The sequence below is a fragment of the Mytilus trossulus genome, unplaced genomic scaffold, assembly GCF_036588685.1.
Source record: "Mytilus trossulus isolate FHL-02 unplaced genomic scaffold, PNRI_Mtr1.1.1.hap1 h1tg000247l__unscaffolded, whole genome shotgun sequence".
Taxonomy (NCBI): Eukaryota; Metazoa; Mollusca; class Bivalvia; order Mytilida; family Mytilidae; genus Mytilus; species Mytilus trossulus.
The window spans coordinates 2,897,782-2,917,006 of record NW_026963318.1 but is presented as its reverse complement, the minus strand read 5'-3'; the positions used below and the strand labels follow the sequence as shown (position 1 = coordinate 2,917,006).

At 30.2% G+C, this 19,225-nt stretch overlaps 2 protein-coding genes across 2 annotated transcripts in view; one reads left to right on the top strand and one right to left on the bottom strand.

Annotated features, from left to right (window-relative positions):
• LOC134701581 (CD82 antigen-like) overlaps positions 1–2,595 on the top strand; it is a 29,691-nt gene extending 27,096 nt beyond the window's left edge. Inside the window, exons 9-10 of the mRNA XM_063562714.1 lie at positions 1,129–1,215; positions 2,415–2,595. Coding sequence (XP_063418784.1) covers positions 1,129–1,215; positions 2,415–2,471 — 144 coding nt within the window. The 3' untranslated portion in view covers positions 2,472–2,595. The remainder of the gene's footprint in view (positions 1–1,128; positions 1,216–2,414) is intronic.
• A 7,185-nt stretch (positions 2,596–9,780) lies between these two features.
• On the bottom strand, positions 9,781–15,557 carry LOC134701582 (mediator of RNA polymerase II transcription subunit 18-like). Its single transcript, XM_063562715.1, has 7 exons — positions 15,470–15,557; positions 13,748–13,947; positions 12,613–12,679; positions 11,638–11,760; positions 10,847–10,925; positions 10,418–10,554; positions 9,781–9,934 (listed from the first exon to the last, which is right to left on the bottom strand). The coding sequence occupies exons 2-7, from the start codon at positions 13,920–13,922 to the stop codon at positions 9,880–9,882; spliced, it is 636 nt and encodes a 211-aa protein (XP_063418785.1). The 5' UTR covers positions 13,923–13,947; positions 15,470–15,557; the 3' UTR covers positions 9,781–9,879.
• Between the last annotated feature and the right edge of the window lie 3,668 nt (positions 15,558–19,225).

Below are 19,225 nucleotides of genomic sequence, written 5' to 3'. Positions count from 1 at the left end.
TATAGCAATATAATATTTCCAACAGAAAGTAACGAAAAGTAAGCATGCAATAAATTCTATTATTGCATTAGTGCAATAAATTTTCAAAATTCATGACGTCTTCAACAACAAAATGTCAGTTTATACCAATTTATACTTTTAAATATTATATTGCTATACAATAAAAGGGTTATTGCATGAATGTTGGGGAATATTGTCCCTCGTAGAACATATATATTGCACTCGCAAGCTCGTGCAATATAAAATACTACTCGGGACAATATTTCCCAATATTCATGCAATAACCCTATAATATTATATGAATAGGCTTTTGGATATTTACCTGGCAAATTAATGGGTTTATATGCCCCATATCACATGGAGAAAAGGGGCTTAATTATGATTTGCCTTTTTTTGTGCACAAATACATACTATAGATATGACCATTCCAGAATTAGTTTCTGTTTGCTTACTTTAGTTTGATTCAACCAAATGATATGAAACTTATACACAATACTAATTACCACCCCAAACATTTTTAGCATTTTGGTTGTGTCACTTTCACAAGTACTGTTCTCAAGTTATGTCCCTTTATCATTGCAAAATTTACTGAATTTGCAGTATATTTTAAAGTGAATTTGTTTCTACTGGAAAAACCTGGAGATAAAACTATGAATGGAAATGGGGAATATGTCAAAGAGACAACAACCCAAACCAAAGAGATGATAACAGATGAAGGCCACCAATGGGTCTATTAATTTTTTTTCTAAATCTTCAAAACTCTGAACAGGTAATGGATATCAATACTAACAGTCAAATTCAAAATTGATTGCATGCATTTATTATTGCGATTGTTCAAGAATGGACAAAATCCAAGTTTAGTCATTGATATATTGGAGAAAAAAAACCAAACTATACACAGATTGATCTATGTTTCAGTTATCCGAATGGGAGTTCTTATTATTTTGATACCTATTCAGTCACATTATTCGCAATACTGAAATCTCGCAATAGTTTCTGAATTTGCAGTAACACATTTGTTATTAGAACTAGATGAGCTAATCAAGAGGGTTGGGAGACAACTGAATCAGGTTTTCCTTGCTTCATAAGTTGACCAAGACTTAATGAGATGTCTTTTATTTATTACAGAAAGGATGTAAGGATAGTTTGAAGGACTGGGCCCTGAAACACAGTACAATTATCATAGGTGTTGGTATTGGTATTGCTGTACTTGAGGTAAGAATGTATTCTTTACAATTAACCAATAATTTTATCTTTCCCACAAGGAAAGCTGCGGGGAGGTGGGATATAGAAATCACTAGGGGGAGGGGGGTGAAAGAAATAACTAGGGTGTCCCGTCATCTGTCCTGTAAAGTATTGATTGATTGATTGTTGGAGATTTTATGTCACTTTTAAGCATCATTTAGGCTGTTTCATGGCGGTCAGTTTTTATTGGTGGAGGAAGCCGGAGTGCTGGAGAAAAATTACATACCTTCGATAGGAAACTGACAATCCTAGTCAATTAAGATTTGAGTCAAGTCCACCTGCAGGGGTGGGATTCAAACTCATAACCTCATTGTTGATTGGCTAGTGATTACAGCAGTAGAACTACTTAAACCACTTGTCCACCGAGGCCCTTTAGTATCAGAAACAATCATCTCACATTTTTATGAAGTTGATATTAAAAAAGCAATGACTCATTTCAATACACAGATCAGTGTCAAATAATCATGTAGTTTGATGATTATTAATCACGCAATAAAAAGAGCTATACATACCACTTGGAAATATAAGTTAAATGGAAAATCTTATTATAAGTTCTCTCACTTCTACATTTCTTATAGGACTGCTATAAAATTTATAGTAAAGATTAACGTCAGCAAGATTTTGAATGAGTTATAAAATCAATGCTGATCAATTATTTTTCTGGAGTATTATCTCTGAAATATAAATTCAATAGATAATATTTTTTATGCCCCACCTACGATAGTAGAGGGGCATTATGTTTTCTGGTCTGTGCCTCCGTTCGTCTGTTCGTTCGTCCTGCTTCAGGTTCAAGTTTTTGATCAAGGTTATTTTTTGATGCAGCTGAAGTCCAATCAACTTGAAACTTAGTACACTTGCTGCTTATGATATGTTCTTTCTAATTTTAAAGCCAAATTAGACTTTTGACCCCAATTTCACGGTCCATTGGACATGGAAATTGATAGTGCAATTGGGCATCCATGTACTTAGGACACATTCTTGTTTTTAGCACTCTTAGAAATACAAATCAAATGCAGGCATGTCATGTTATTTCTCAAGTTTGTATTTGCATATAGTTCAAAGGTTAATTGCAGGTTAAAAATTACTAGTTCAGAAAATTCTGAATATTAAGCAAATAAGCTTAATATGCAATTAATTGAAACTCACTGTAATCATTGTTTATTTTACAGATATTCAGTATTGTTTGGGCCTGCTGCTTCTGTAGAAACATTGGAAAAGACGACTAAGACCTAAAGACAGATACCCCACCTTAAAACTTACAAACATAATACAGTTTTATTTTTTTGTATATGATTTCCAAAGTCAACTTATTTTTCTGTAGTCACATCTTTCTCTTTAAGTTGAGATAAGTTATAGTAAATCAAGAAACAAGGTGTAGTTTAAGAACTAAGGTTATTTTGAATCATGTGTCCAGAGTCTTTTTTTACCAATGCAAGGAACAATTTGACCATTGGGATTGAACTTCATTTACAGGTTGCTGAAATCATTAAAAACCTTAGTTCTAAAAGTGTTGTCTTAAAATTAACCTTCATATGCCATTATTTTTATATTTACAGTTGAACAAGATGTTTTATTTTTATGTATTCAATAATTTTATTGGTTACACTAAACCAATTTTGTCTAAAAATACCATGACATTGTTATATGATTTAATGTGTATTTTTAAATTAATATAAACTTTATAGTAATGCAGTTGAATACTTTTTTTTTTTTTTTTTTTGTAGATTGCATGAAATGAATCTCTTATTTAAAGTTCAAATTCTCATGTTTTTATTACATACAATTATTGTTTAGAGGAACAGAAAGGCATATGCATTGGGCATGATATTTTGTTATTTACAAACCTAATACTATGCTTGTGATTGGAGTTTTACAGGGTTAAAAGTTTCATAATTCTAATTAACATATAAATGATATTTATTTGAAAATGATTTTTGAAACATACAAATAATTGTTAGATGTCAAATATTTTTAATTTATTTTTTCAATACTATTTCAAATTTAATTTTGATTTGTCGAAAGTCTTCAAAGCACACTTAAACTTTGTTCTTGTAATTTGGAAAAATTGTTATAAGAGCCTTAAGGAAAATGAAATAATCTGTAAAAAGATATTTGAAAGGTTTTTGAAAACAGATTGTTAATCACAATACCATAATTACATTTGAAGAACCACCCAACTCATATAATACTCAAGTGTTAGTTTTGTTATGTCTTGATTCTAGTGTTCTGTAAAGTGTGGTTTTTTGCTAAAGTTTGTTTTAATAATAGAATTCTTAAAAAGTTTGCAACGTTTTTATTTTTGATACAAATTGTGACCAGCTGGATGTCACATAAATAAAAACTCACATTTTAAATTTTGATGGCATTATTTGTAAGTGGCACTTTCTGAAATCGCAGTAATTAAACTTGCATCTGTGTTAATTGTCCAACAAAAGCCATAATGAATGAACATTATATTTTCTGAATTTACAATCCCAAATGTGTTCATCAGGTTTATTGTTGCTGGATCTAATAGTCTTTAAAGATAAAATTTTATGCAGTGGGAATTTATTTTTTGTGTTTTTATCTAATTGGAAAAATGAAACATAGCGTTAATCTCACACTTTACAGTTATTTGTGATATAAATGATTCTACTTTTGCTGAGTAGAGGAGAAATCACAAACATTATGATTCATAGATGTTTTCATGTTTTGTTATTATTCGTTTTCATTATGCTTTAAGACATTTTATTCTCTGCCACATTGATAGATTCAGTTTTTTTCTTCCAGATATCAAAATATTCTGTGTATTGCAAATTTGATATTGACTTATAAGAATAAGTAATTGGTTATAACTTTTAATGAAAATGTTGAATGAAATATTACCTGAAACCAATTAGAGCTTCACATTAGATGTTTTATTAGATATTTTCTGTCATATGAGGGGTTTTAATAGGAATCTCATTATTTTGTTATCAAGTACACTCCAATTTCTTCTGATCATTCTATGATAATTTGGTTTTCTATAGAAATTCATTTCCAATTATTAAAACTTTATTTATGAATGACCTTTCATTAAGTTGCAGTATGAATTTAGTGTTATTTCTGTCTCCCATTTTAAACCAAATTATGAATATTATTTTTATTTGTTTGTTCCTTTCTATAAACATTGTTATACTGCAGCAGTTTTTAATTGAGTGGTTGTAAAATAAGTAAACAAGATCTATGTTAATGAATGTTTAAGGAGATATTCCTTAGCTAAGGGACCTAACTCTTACATCAGTAATGTGTTTGTATTAGACAGTTTCATAGGTATTTTGTAAATATTGATATGAAGCAGAATTACAGAAATATTTCAAGGTGTCTAAGAAGCTTGGAAACTATTAATGAAAACTGGTAGTTAAAACATAGCAGTGATTTGAAAGAGTTATGTCCCTTAATAGGTCTACCTCATTAATAGCTTTATAGATGATGGTATATTTTATCATATGTATATTATGCATTGTATTTGTAAAGGTGTTTTGTCTTACTATAGATTTTATAACTGTTTATTGTTCTTCTCACAGGGTAACTTGAAATATTTGAAATTTTAAAGAAACATGTTGTTAGTTGAAGTTGCAGGGCAGGAACGTTGAATTTGTTTATTTTTCTCTAAAGAAATTTTAGATTTCATCAAAGGTGATTTAAAATTTGTATTCTCAAAGGTCAATTAAAATCAAATATCCAGGTGTCTGTCACAAAATATAGTAAATAACAAATTTAGAAACAGTTGCAAAATTTCATTAACAGACTTCTCTCAATCAGTTTTGGCAGAAAATGTTTGTCGATATTTAAAGAAAGTTTCATGAAAATAAGATTTTGTTCTACTTGGTTTTTTGTCACTGATGTTTTACATTGCAATAAGAGAAAAATGATGTAAATATTTTATTTAATTGGAAACTGTAATTTCTAAATTTAGAATAGAATTATGCTTACATATATTTAGCTAATTGTTAATATATTAAATTTAACATGTATTTTATAATTCATCTGTGTGGGCAGTTGTTAGGTAGTGAGGATTTTAAGATATACTTGTTTGCGGTTTTTCTGACTGACCTTTGAAAAGTATCGGAAACTATATGAAAAAAAGATTTTTACAGAAAAAGGGAAAGGAAATAATAATACAAATTCCAGTTGGGGAAATAAATGAATGTTCAGTCAGAAAAATAGTGAATGATTATTTTTGTCCTGAGTAAGATTGTACAAAGATTAACTAATAATTGAATATAGCTTGCCTTTTTCTAGTCAAGATGTGATTAGTTTCTTAAAGGCTATATACCAAAGTAAATTAAAGCCTCGTAAAAACTTGATACCTCATATTTATGAAATATATTTATAGAATTTCAGGTATGTTTTCTTGTCAATATGTGTTAGAGAAAGTTATAAAGACAAAAATATATGTATATTTGGTGTTTTTAGAAATCGTGAAAACAAAGCATTTAAATTTCAATTTTGAGCAGCTATTGAGAAGAATTATGAAACGGCTATTTTGTTATACAGAATTGTTTTAAGTGTTGTGTACTTATAAGTACAAAATGAGCACATCCACTACTGTATTGCACAGATTAGAAGAAATTTAATTTTGCAATTTTTGATGTTTTTTAGTCAAATCAAGTCCAGTAACTCTGTTCGTCTGTGGTTAATCTCTAAGTCAAAAGTCTTAACATATATAATGCAACTATTATCACACTGTTGTAGTAACTGGTCAGCATATAGTACCCATTTAAGTCAATATAAATGTTAATATTTCAAGTTTAGTCATTGTCAGTTAAAACCATTGCTAGGTATTTTAATTATATTGTTGAAAAAAACGCTGTTCTCAGTCATGGAGGTACTGGCTAAGCATAATACATTGTACATGTTTTGGTTCTTGAATAAAGTTTTAATGAACAGCAATATCTAAATAAAATGAATGTTTAAAATGCAAACAAATCTTATAATTTTAGTGTAATTTTTCTATTAAAACAAAAGTAACATCTTTGTAATTAACGTATACATATAGTCACACAGTAGCCAATTTATTTCACTATCAAATTATAAGAAAAATGGCTGTGTCAAAGATTAAAACTTTTATTACACTAAAATTTTCTCAAAGTCAAGTCTGAAGAACAGACATCTTTTAGTACTGAGATATTATAAAAGTCAGTATGGTTGAACAATTGCCAGTTTAAAGTATATACTATAGTCTTAATAAATTAATTAGTTTTGCCCCTAGATCTCAAAATGTTCTCTGAGTTGTGCCTTAAAATAAGCAGTTTACTTTTAAAGTCTACTTAAAGGTTAAAAATGGTAGCTTCATAATTGTTAAAACTTGTGCCATTAGAGGAATTATTGCATCTTGAAATTCTGAAATGTTTATGGAAAGAGAAAAAGATCTGAAATATTTATTTAAAGAGCAATTATTTATTAAATGTAACAATTTTGACGTTCATTGCATTTTTTCCATTGCTTTTCAAGATTGTACAGATTTTAGATATAACCAGTGCATGTAAATAGGCTTTTAATTTTATTTAAAATTTTTAACATGCTAAATTATTGTATTTATGGGAGATCTTACAAGATTCATTTTGTGTTCAATTTATTCACATGTGGAATAGGTGCAGATTTTACTTTAGAAAATAAACAGTAAAGATGTTGCCTTTAACAGGAGCATCATGTCATTAACAACACATTGTTTATTATCAAAGATACTTGTTGAACCATAGTTAGCATGGACTAAGAATTGATACCAATTGATGTCCCTCTAGAATATTGTTTTTTTTTTAATCTTTTATTTGTTTTTCAATAGTCAGGATTTTACACACCCCATTACACTACCACCTGACAATGGTATCAAGGGGTAAATACAGAATATATAAGAAAGAAAAAAAATAGCAATATACAAAAAGAATCTCTTGACTAATTAATTTTTAACAATAAAAATATTTTAGGTTACATATAAATTGTATTTGATATATCTCTCCTCTCTCTCTAGAATATTGTTAGATGCCTCCAAAGTACATAAGATATGTTTAAATTAAATATATTTGAAGAGTCACATTTTAAAAGAAGGTTTTCTATTTACATTATTACAAGTATGACATATTCTTACAGTAAATGAACAGCTGTTTATTTTCTACATGGAAGCTTCAAATGACAATACCCCAAATATATGTTTTGATTGAATTTTAATTTAATAAAAGTTCTTTTAAATTGGTAAAAGTTTTGATGGTAAATTAAATTGAAACAGGCTGAGGTCAAATCCCTTAGGACAGATGGGTTTGGTAACTTGTAACTTTATGATTTCAGTAGCATCCATTGGTCTATCTATTCATACATGTTACAAAGGGTACACTATATTATGTAAACAAAGTTTTGTTCAATTGATCATCAGAAAAATTTGATATTTTTATGTGAGTCTCAGTTCTTTGCATAATACTTGCTCAAAACTGGAACAACTTTGGTTTCATCTTTGTTTCGGTTACTGTATTACTGTATATTTACATCAATTCATCTTTTTACTTGTACAATTATAAAAAATAACCAAAAGTGAATAATGCAATACTAATTAACCTACTCGATATATATTTTTTTGTGTGTAAAACTGGTGTTTTGATAAACCAAATTATATACGTGTAAGCAGACATTTTCAATCTTAAACTAGACTAATGCCTTGTACATAAAGTCATGTTGTAATTGATAGTTACATTTTGTTAAGGCCATGGGAAATTAATTTTTTGTTTTTCAGATTTTGATCTTGAAAAAAAAGGGGAGGTAATAAACTTTCCCCAATATCTATTAAACCATAACTCTAATATCTATTATACACAAACTCAATTTCTAAAGTATTTTTTCATGAGCAATTATTTCTTAGAATAAAAATTCAAATCAGACATGTCTGACAAAATTTATTGCTATTCTAAAAAAAAAAAGAGTGCTTTTCACATCTAGAGAATATGAATTTGAAAACCAGGAAATTAATTTGGTGTGGCCTTAGTCATGAATTTATGTGTACCTTTTTAGTGCTGTTATATATTGTCCCCCAAAGTTCAGTGTTTTAATGCTTTAAAAGTTTATTCTGTGTATTTTATAGTGAGAAAGAAAGTAAATAAGAATTATATTGTAATTTTTACATGAATAAAGTTGATAGAATTAGCTCATATTTTTTTATTTGGTACTTCTTTCATGTCAAGAAGTCCATATGGCAGTTTCAGATAGATTCTGTGATTATTGCCTGGCAATGCATGGTCCCCAACATGTTAAAAATTTATTGGACAAGAACAAAAGATTGATACTTGATTGTTAACTGGGTAATGGTGTAAACTAAATATCTTCAACACAAAGAAACGAGTGGAAAACTGATTTAACTGATAAACAGACATAGTCAAAATAAAGTCCCTTTCGACTCTGTAAGATGGGGACCATAACTAAATGCTCTAAAGAGCCTGTGTTGCTCACTTTGGTCTTTGGGTCAAAGTTGTGAAAAATTCTTTGTACATTTTCATAATGGCAGGTCCATAACTTCAACAGTATGTACAATTGTCTGTGAAGTCTGTGGGATCTTGGTTGAAAAATGTTTAACTGTTTTGTACACCTTGTTTTAATGTTGTACTGTTGCGCCACTGTCTCGGGTTAGGGAAGGGTTGGGTGCCTGCTTACATATTTAACCTCTACACATTCTGTATGTGCATGTTCAAAGTCAGGACCCTGTAATTCATTGAATGTCTTTGTTGGGGTTAATCACATTTATTTTTCTTTTAATATACATGCATATATATCATTCTTTTCCTTATTCCATTCGGATTCATTTAACAGTTTGTCATTTCTGGGTCTTTTATGGTTTGTTATGTTGTAAGGGTTTCTCATTGTCAAAGGTGACCTATAGTTTCTTATTTCTAAGCTATTTGGTCTCTGGTGGAGATTTGTCTCATTGGCAATCTTCCCACATCCAACTTTTATAAGTTCTGAAATCTTGAAAATTCAGAAAAAAATCCTCAAACAATTCCACAAAAGCAGGATCACTTCAACAAATGTTTATTCCTCCCCTGAAGTTTCAGAAATCTGGGTTGAAAATTTCGAGGAGTTGATTACACAAATTATGTATTGGTACCATCAATCTGAATCAAAATATACATGTTATAAAAAAGAAGATGTGGTATGATTGCCAATGAGACAACTATCCACAAAAGACCAAAATGACACAAACATTAACAACTATAGGTCACCGTACGGCCTTCAACAATGAGCAAAGCCCATACCGCATAGTCAACTATAAAAGGCCCCGATAAGACAATGTAAAACAATTCGATCGAGAAAACTAACTTATGTTACTTTGTATAAATTGACAAAAAATCTTCCAGCAAGATATGTACTTTTATACATTTTAATATTCATCAATGGTACAGCAATAAAGTATTCATTCTGAAACTGTCTTTGACATATACTTTTTTTGCTGGTTCATGATCATATACATCTAACCAGACAATTGTGTCCTTCAAATTGACTAATGAACCTGTCGGTTTGAGATTCTAGATCAGCATTAGTCGATTATATCCAGCCAATTGCAAGAAACTCAATTTCATGACTTTTAATATCCGCCCAAGCAGTTATGTTGTGTTTAAGTTGTAAATCTGATGGTTATGTCCCAGTGGCTTGTAATCTTCTGTGATCTATCTTCTCAAGCTGCACAAGACTGATAAAAATTAAGAATAATAAAATTTATAAATTGTGAGTTTTGTACAAAAAGGGAGATAAACCATTCTTTGCTTCAATAAGTCATGATGTGTAAATTGATAATTTATTTTTGTTTAATTATTCGGAGTAATTCCTCTTCTAGATATGCAGCTAGATAAAATATTGTGGAAATATAATTTGTCATGGTGTACAAATATTTTATTGATTTCAAGGGTAAAGCCTAAAGTAAGTATAATAGATTTTCTATATACAGACTTTAGCAAAATAAAATTTGGAATACTTTTCAAGAATTTTTTTTTTAATGAAATGACTATTTCCCCTCAACCCACAAAGGTAAATGAATCCTCTGTAACAAAACATTTATGTGCTTACATGTATGCTAACTGGTCTAAGCAAACTTATCACTGGAACATGTGGAAAGGACAAAGCCTTGCCTAGGTCATTTGCAAACAATTTTCATAACAAAATTTTTAAAGGATACGGTTTGAGTTGTTCTGCAAAGTTTTTCATGTCTTCAGCAATAGCATCTTGTCCAGCCGTCGCCAGTACACTGAGTTCTACCAAGTAGGATGGCACTATTGATTCCAAATTGTCTGTTGTGTGCCCTTGTTGCAGCATCTAGCAAGCATAAATACAAATCTTTGATTAAATTAATTGTTTTGTAGTCATATTCAACTGGTGTCAAAAATATAAAAATTTCTAGAAATTTGGAACGACACACTTTAAAGGAATAACTCCTTTGATGTAAAGCATTTTGACAAAAATCTAATCTTGATCATTGAGAAGCTTGATTTATCTTTACTAGTAGTACATGCATGTGATTTAAAAATACAGGGAATTTTAGAGTTAACTCCTTAAGTGTTCTGCACCTTAATAAGTCTTTGTATCACTTCTGTTTTTAAAATCCTACCTTAAATATTTTGGAGACTGTCACTTTCATTCTGCCTTTATGGAAATAAAAACCTTTTACTACAAATTCATGGTCTAATCTACAAAATAAACGGGCATAGATTGACAAAATAAAACATATGAAGCAACCTGAAGTTTCTGTGAAATGTGATTGGACTGATAAACATACCATATTATATACTGTGTTTTCCTAAGTATTTTTAAATAGCACAATGAAATTTGAAAAAGTGAATCTACAAACCTATAACACCACTTTTAAAAGTCCTTATCATTTTAATTTATTTCCAAATTAAGTCTTAATTCATTGACAAGGATAGTTGCAATCAAATATGGGTAGTTACATGTAGACACGATTTCACAATGTCAGGAGTAAAAGTTTCTACAAAGGCAAAATATTAGTGTTAATTTTTTTGGTCTGCACCTTACTACGAAAGCATTATATTGGAATCAAATAATATAGTTAAAAGGTAACTTTTAGTTTTTTGGACACAACCTTTCACTCCGACTCAAAAAATTGTTAACTTTTTATACATTGTAACTTGGATGGTGAGTTGTGTCATTGGCACTCATACCACATCTTCTAATTCAAATCACAAAACAATGAGCTGGGCTCATTTTGTGAGAGAATTGTTTGAGCTAACATGTTAATAATAACTCTCCAAATGAGACCAAATGACACAGAAATTAACATTTATAGGTCACTGTACAACCTTCAACAATGAGTAAAGCCTATACCGCATGGTCAGCCATAAATGACAAATGTTAAACAATTCGAACAGAATTATTACAAACCTGAAACCAACTTCATGAAGAAACTGTAAAACATTATCTGAGGTAGCTACATCAACACAGTTCCTAATTAGTGTGTGTCGACTTTTATCTCCCATCTCAGAATGACCAAGGTATCGTAGTTGCCTGAAAAAACAAGATTACACATTTAACTATTTAAAGTAAACATTTACAGTACATGTACCATCTTTACTGCACCTAATACACATCTCAACAATTTATATTACTTTATTGGTGCTTGAGGTTAAATTTGTTTAAATCACAACCGTAATACAAACGTTGAAAGCCTATATAAGCGAAAAGGTTAAAAAAAAGTGTAGCAAAATTTATACAAGGAATAAGACCTATAGATGCATGGAGGAAATATTCAGATACATTCCTTCATTCAAAATCATTTCCTTATTGCATATGAGCAAGTTTAAAAGAAACAATACAGATATATAATTTCATGCCAATTCTGAATACGCTGAATCAACAAAAAAACAAACTATAAAGGTAAAAAAACTAAAAAATACTGTCATGATTTATTACATTTCATGCAATTTGGTCAAAACTTGAAAGAACTGCAACTATTCATCTATTTTCATAAAATAATCATAAGAGAATAAAAATTTCAGTATACATGTCTTCTTCTTTTTCTTTGAAGCAAGGAACCGGATTCAATAACTGAATGTATTCCATCCTGCAAAACCTTTGCGCATGTACATGTAAAGTATAAGAAAATTTTCATTACTTATTCTTTTTTCCTTTTGTGACTTTTATTGGTGAAAATAGTTGAAGTTACACATGTTTCATGCATGTACATGCATATGTGTACCTTATGAAATCTTTTCAAATTGTAAAATATTTTTAGGCAGATCTATAGCAACTGCTTCTAAAAATGAAATCATAATATTTGCAATTTTTTTCATTACCTTTCTAAATTAAATTTACATCGATTCAATTTCTCAACACAATGAGTACTGGACATTTACTTACCAGTTTTCTGGCTGCACCAGGGAATGTCTGACACTATACTGTAATGGCTGAGGAATGCTGGCATTCTCTGATATATTAATAAATAAAACAGAAAAGATTAAATGCAAAACAAGACCTTATGTTTATTATTCGTTGGATACCAATTTTCCTGGATTTTGTGGGTACAAATAAATGAATCCATAGTAATAGATTTAAGAAGATGGGGTATGAGTGCAAATGAGACATCTATCCATCCAAATCACAGCATTTCTTGTCACCGATTTTGGAGAATGGTATTAGGTGTACAATAGTTAGTAAAACACACAGATGGTCTTATCCTAAAATTTACTTCATCTGTTTTTCATTCTTTTCTTTGTTCATTTAAAATAAGGCCGTCAGTTTTCTTGTTTGAATTGTTTTACATTTGAAATTTTGAGGCCTTAAATAGCTGACAATGGGGTATGTGCTTTGCTCATTGTTGAAGGCAGTACAACTACTTAGAGTAAATTTCTTTGTCATTTAGTCTCTTGTGGAGAGATGTCTCATTTTCAATTTAATGGCATCTTCTTTTTTATATTATATTTAAATGTTTAAAAAAATAAATTGAGCATATTTTTTTGTTTTATGTTATTATAAAGTTATAAACATGCAAATTGTTCAAGTGCATCAAATACATTTAGATAACTATGATATTAAATTACTTCCTCATTTAGTTCTGTTGTTTAGCTAATATTCAATTAAGAATTAAATGGTTTTTTTGTAAATTTCTTAGGATGTAAAAGTGTTGACCTAGGTACATTTTTTATGAGCCACAGACAATGACAGAAGCACTTCATTCTAAAAATGTGCACAGTCAACACTTCAACAACCCTATAAACTTATTTAAAGAAGCATTCAATATTTATAATTAAATTCTTTTGCTAGAAAATTCTAGAATCATGAAAACAAGACTTTCTTTATTTATATGTGCATGTTATTGTGAAAGATCCTGTCTTCATAAATTTTATGTTACATTTTTGATTTTCATTTGAAAATTAAGGTTAATTTCAGAATGACTCCAGATTGCAGTTAGCCAATTAACGTAACATATATTGAAACATAACATGTACATGTAATGTAATTATTCAACTTTACCGTCATTTTAATGAATACTTACTGATGGCATACACCATTTCATGATCTACAAATTTTTCTTCAGGAGAATCAGCATGATCACAAAGACCTTTCAGTCTACACAGTAAGACTTCTAACGAACTGTCTAAAATGCTTCCTTGTAGAAGGTATTCATTGGTTGGTGCTGCCTTTAATGCTTGTGCTAATTGTGGATCCATCCTATTTATCAACAATTATTCATTTCTGGAAAATAAACCAATTTAACCTCTATCTTGTATATCATTCAGATCAGAAAGGATACTTTTCAATATGTGTACTTCTATGGCATACTTCATCTAATAAATAAATTCATTGAAGTTCCAATCGTGCCTGAAACAGTCAATTTATCTACTTGAAATGTATACTTAAATTTTTTTCCCTTCTAAATAATACATGTTAATCATGTTAATAGAAGCAGCAGCACAAAGAGTACATGATATTCCTGTCTTCATGGTCTTGTGTATATCAGTCTGAACCATTATCAACTAGTCCAATGCCCTAGTCCAAATAATTATGAAGTCTGGCAAGGCTACTTTATTTTTTTTTCTGGGACGACTGCCTCAGACTAGGAAAATCTTAAATGGACTAGTAACCTTTCACAAAAATTTGTTAAGACCAAGTAGAAAAATGTCAGAATATTCATCCCCTTTCAAGATAAAGCCTGCCTCTTATCAAACTTATGATTTTTCATTCAATTTCAGAGCACAGGTACAGTACTTCAAATGTAGTCCAAATTATTATGACATCTTGAAAGGCTATTATACTTTTTTTTTAACACCTTACATCCATGCAGGAAGGCGTCAAAGCAAAAATAAAAAATATCCATCCAAGACGTCATAATTATTTGGACTACTTCACATGGTGCATGGTTCCCTCGTTTACTGACCTCTTTTTTTACTTGTAATGTATGACTTTTCTTTTTTTCTAATTTATTTTCTTATATTTTATGTCTTCTTACTCTTATCCATACTTGTCATATTTACAGCAATGGTTTTTATACTATTTTTTATATGGGGACGAAGTCCCCTTTTACCATGTTTACAGTAGAAAAATCAATAAAAAAAAAAAAATATTCATTCTACTAATGAACTCAAAATCGTTCAAATTTTTTTTTGGTCGCTATTTTTAAATCCCGCATTACCGCAGAACGCAGAAATCTACTTCCTTTATCCGGTCTCGTTGTCGTGATACTTTGAGTATATAGTCTAGTAAAATATAGGAACACAATACCAATATTTTATTTTTAATAATTCTTTGTCTTTGATACGAATTAATATTTCCTGATGCATTGCGTTTCGTTGTTTACATTGAACATGACCTCATAACTTAAATAGCGTCACAAGTAAAATCCCTAACAACAGAACACAGGCACTTGTTTCTATCCATTGGAAGACCCACGATCAACACATATATGTCGTCCAATGGATCTGATAGAAACGATCGTGGGTCTTTCAATGGATAGAAACAAGTGCCTGTGCAACAGAACCAATATCGGACATGTTACGGTATTTCCGTTTCTTTTTTTTAATAACTATGTAAGTTACAAAAAAAATAATTAATACAGGTTTCGTCCCCTCACAGGTAACAGGGTAATGCCTGCCTCATATTAGATGATATATTTTGCCCTTTTATTCTTATTTCCCTACTGTTATTGCTTTGAGCGACATTGTGCTCTATCACTTATATTAGAATTAAACCTCTAGTGATATTGAAGTATTACAGTTACCATTAAAATGTTCGATTACAGGCAATAGTACCAAAATACATTGTTCAGTTTCTGAAAAATAAAAACAAAACTGAAACCGGAAACTGTGGTAACCATATAAAAACGAAATCGATTTCCGTTTCAACGACAAACGGTTTCGGAATCAAAGGTTATTTTTAAGGGTGAAGAGTACGCCGGTTATTTAGATAGCTACTTTGAAATTGGGATTATTCTCTGGACATTATTAGTTTCTTTAATCAGTATATATATATATATGCTTTATCCAATTGTTTAATTTTGCAGCCCTGTTATCACCTCTTCTTATAACAACCCATTATTCTCTATTCATTATTTTTTTGTTCCCTATTCTTCAATCTGTAAACCCCATCCACACCCTCTTAAATATATAAAGTTGTTTTCTTCCGTAATGTTATTAGAATGCCTTCGCAAGGATTTTTAGTTCACGAAATCATACAACTATTGACGCAAGAATGGTTAAAATCAGAGACATATAATACAATTTCATTGGCCGTTATATAGACTCTACTAGAGTTGCCAATCTCTTGTATTATATGTCTCTGTTAAAATCAAGGATTTGTATAGTCTAGACCAAACTATACAAATCCTTGTTAAAATGAAGCCGTTTCTGTCTCAACAAAATTTTGCCGTTTGTATAAAGGAAATAAATTAATAAATACTGAAATAGGAAAGAACGAGCGACTACAATTTAGAAAAGTTGAAGAAATATTATGTTTATATCTAAAACGCCACTATCAATTAACTATCGTACTCGTAAACCGGCTGTGCATGTACACGGAATTTTAAAATTCCCGCTGTTTACCCGTTTAAAACGATCACATGAATAATAATCTATCTAGGTGATAAACTACACGAGAATGAATATATGTCATTATGAATTAAAAAGGTATTTTTTTTAGATTTCATTCGATATCTCCTATATTTACATTTTTTTCTTCTTTGATTGTTGCGTGTTGTTTATTTTCTCTATGTATATAATATTGCTATAACATAAATAAGTGATTTGTCAAAATATATAATTTCTACTTTCGTTCTGGTGCAAGGTATTTGTTTTTGTTTTATCACCAACCCTTAAGATTTGGTCATCTATTGCATGTATGTTTACGACAGGCAGTGAAAACCTTGACTTGTCAAGGTAGTTTTTGATTAAGTTGAACTCTTAATTAGAGTTTTGACCCAAATGTTAAGGTCCACTGAACATAAAAAATGATGGTGCGAGTGAGGCATCCGTAAACTGTTTTAAAAAAACTCTTCTTTCGCTATATTCTTATATTGGTTCCTCTCTTTATAAGAAGAACCCGACAAAACTACATTGAAGCAGGGCACTGTCATTACATGCAATGTGCTACAAGGAAACTTTAAGCATAGCCAGTCTAGCTATTCAATTCAATCGTTAATTAACCTTTATGAGAGGCCCAGATAGTTTAACAATATTACAAGTAGTATCATGAGTTTCCAGCAGGGTCAAAAACTACCTGCGACCTCTATCTTGGCTTTTTAGTGTCGACTTCCGACCTGAGAGCCTTCTAAAAACGACCTGCGACCTGTAAAATTTGGAAAAAAACGACTTCCGTCCTCTAGGTTGGGAAAACGACCTGCGACCTGTACATTTCCCTTAAAAACGACACCTCGACCAATTTAAAAGCGACCTTGCGACCTGAGGGGGATGCCCTGTGGGAGCCTTTATCATGCCAGGTTATATATATTTTATAGTTTCTTTTTGGTCATATAGCTCTTCAACAATTAAGGTTATTATCAAATCTTAGCTTTCAAATATTCGGCTTTGGGCGTGATGGTAAATCCAGAAAAGTACCTCGGTCTCATGAAATTTATAACTTGTTTTCATATTTTATAAAAATTGAAGTAATATTTGTTTTAATAAAATCTATTTCTGAACAAGAAATTTTGTATTTTTATACAAATATAGCTTTATTCTTATTCGGACTCTTCCTGTACCTCTGATTGTCCGGACGGAGTTAGGAGAATAGTAAATGAACTTATGTGTTATGATGTAAATTTCTGTGATTTATTTCATAACTTTTCAATACTGTTGTTAAAATCTTTCTCACTTTTAATCGTCATCTGCTTGAAGTTTAATTAGTAAAATAGAACTTAAAAGGCCAGTGTCATTTTGAAATAAAGGATTAGGCTTAATTAATACTTGTGAATAGACCGAATTTGTCAAATGTTTATTAATTAGTGTCATTTTATATTCGAGCAATCGACATTTGTTATAAAAAGAGATAATAACAAAATATAGTCAGCGAGAATTACCGAACGTTAAAATACGGATGACCCTGTGTTGCTACATTTAAGTACTTTCCAGCAGACTGTGCCCTTTTTATAGTTTTATGGACTCCCTTATGTGATTTTGTTTTATGTAATTATATCAATTTATTTTAGAATCGACAATAGAACATTGAAGGTACAATCTATGCATTTCTTATTCATTCAAATCTACCGTTAGTTCTCTCGTGATGTAAAATCACAATATGTCAGACTCCGAAAAATTAAGAGAAAATTGACAAAACATTAATGTGTACTTTGTTTTTCTTATGTTGCCATGGCGCTGTCAGTTTATTTTCGACTTATGACTTATGAGTTTTAATGTCCCTTTGATATGTTTCGCCTCTTATTTGTAGTCATGGGGCTACGCTAACTTTGATTGTTGTGGTAATTGATGGTACGTGATGGCACACGTAATGGTGTTATAGGCTGATGATGACGATGTTGTTGTTGTAAACACCTACTGTTATAATTATTATTCATTATTTCATTATTATATTACATAAATAAGTGAAATTTGTCAACATATATAATTTCTACTTTCGTTCTGGTGCAAGGTATTTGTCTTTGTTTTATCAACAACCCTTAAGATATGGTCATCTATTGCATGTATTTTTACGACAGGCAGTGAAAACCTTGACTTGTGAAGGTAGTTTTTGATGAAGTTGAACTCTAAATTAGAGTTTTGACCCAAATGTTAGGGTCCACTGAACATAAAAAATGATGGTGCGAGTGAGGCATCCGTAAACTGTTTTAAAAACTCTTATTTCGCGTTTTCTTATAAATTTATAACGTGTTTTCATATTTTATAGAAATTGAAGTAATATTTGTTTTAATAAAATCTATTTCTGAACAAGAAATTTTGTATTTTTATACAAATATAGCTTTCTTCTTATTCGGACCCTTCCTGTACCTCTGATTGTCCGGACGGAGTTAAGAGAATAGTGAATGAACTTATGTGTTATGATGTAAATTTCTGTGATTTATTTCATAACTTTTCAATACTGTTGTAACAATCTTTCTCAATTTTAATCGTCATCTGCTTGAAGTTTAATTAGTAAAATAGAACTTAAAAGACCAATGTCATTTTGAGATAAAGGATTAGGCTTAATTAATACTTGTGAATAGACCGAATTTGTCAAATGTTTATTAATTAGTGTCATTTTATATTCGAGCAATCGACATTTATTATAAAAAGAGACAATAAGAAAATATAGTCCGCGAGAATTACCGAACGTTAGAATACGGATGACCCTGTGTTGCTACATTTAAGTACTTTCCAGCAGACTGTGCCCTTTTTATAGTTGTATGGACTTCCTTATGTGATTTTGTTTTATGTTATTATATTGATTTATTTTAGATTCAACAATAGAACATTGAAGGTACAATCTATGCATTTCTTATTCATTCAAATCTACCGTTAGTTCTCTCGTGTTGTAAAATCACAATATG

Bases quoted from the DNA above. Each gene is read 5' to 3' on its own strand.
- LOC134701582 (XM_063562715.1), bottom strand. From the start codon at position 13,922: ATGGATCCACAATTAGCACAAGCATTAAAGGCAGCACCAACCAATGAA. The intron at 11,761-12,612 runs GTAAGTAAATGT...TTGTTTTTTCAG, and splicing joins CTGGTGCAGCCAGAAAACTG to GCAACTACGATACCTTGGTC. The intron at 10,555-10,846 runs GTAGGATTTTAA...TATGCTTGCTAG, and splicing joins CAGTCTCCAAAATATTTAAG to ATGCTGCAACAAGGGCACAC.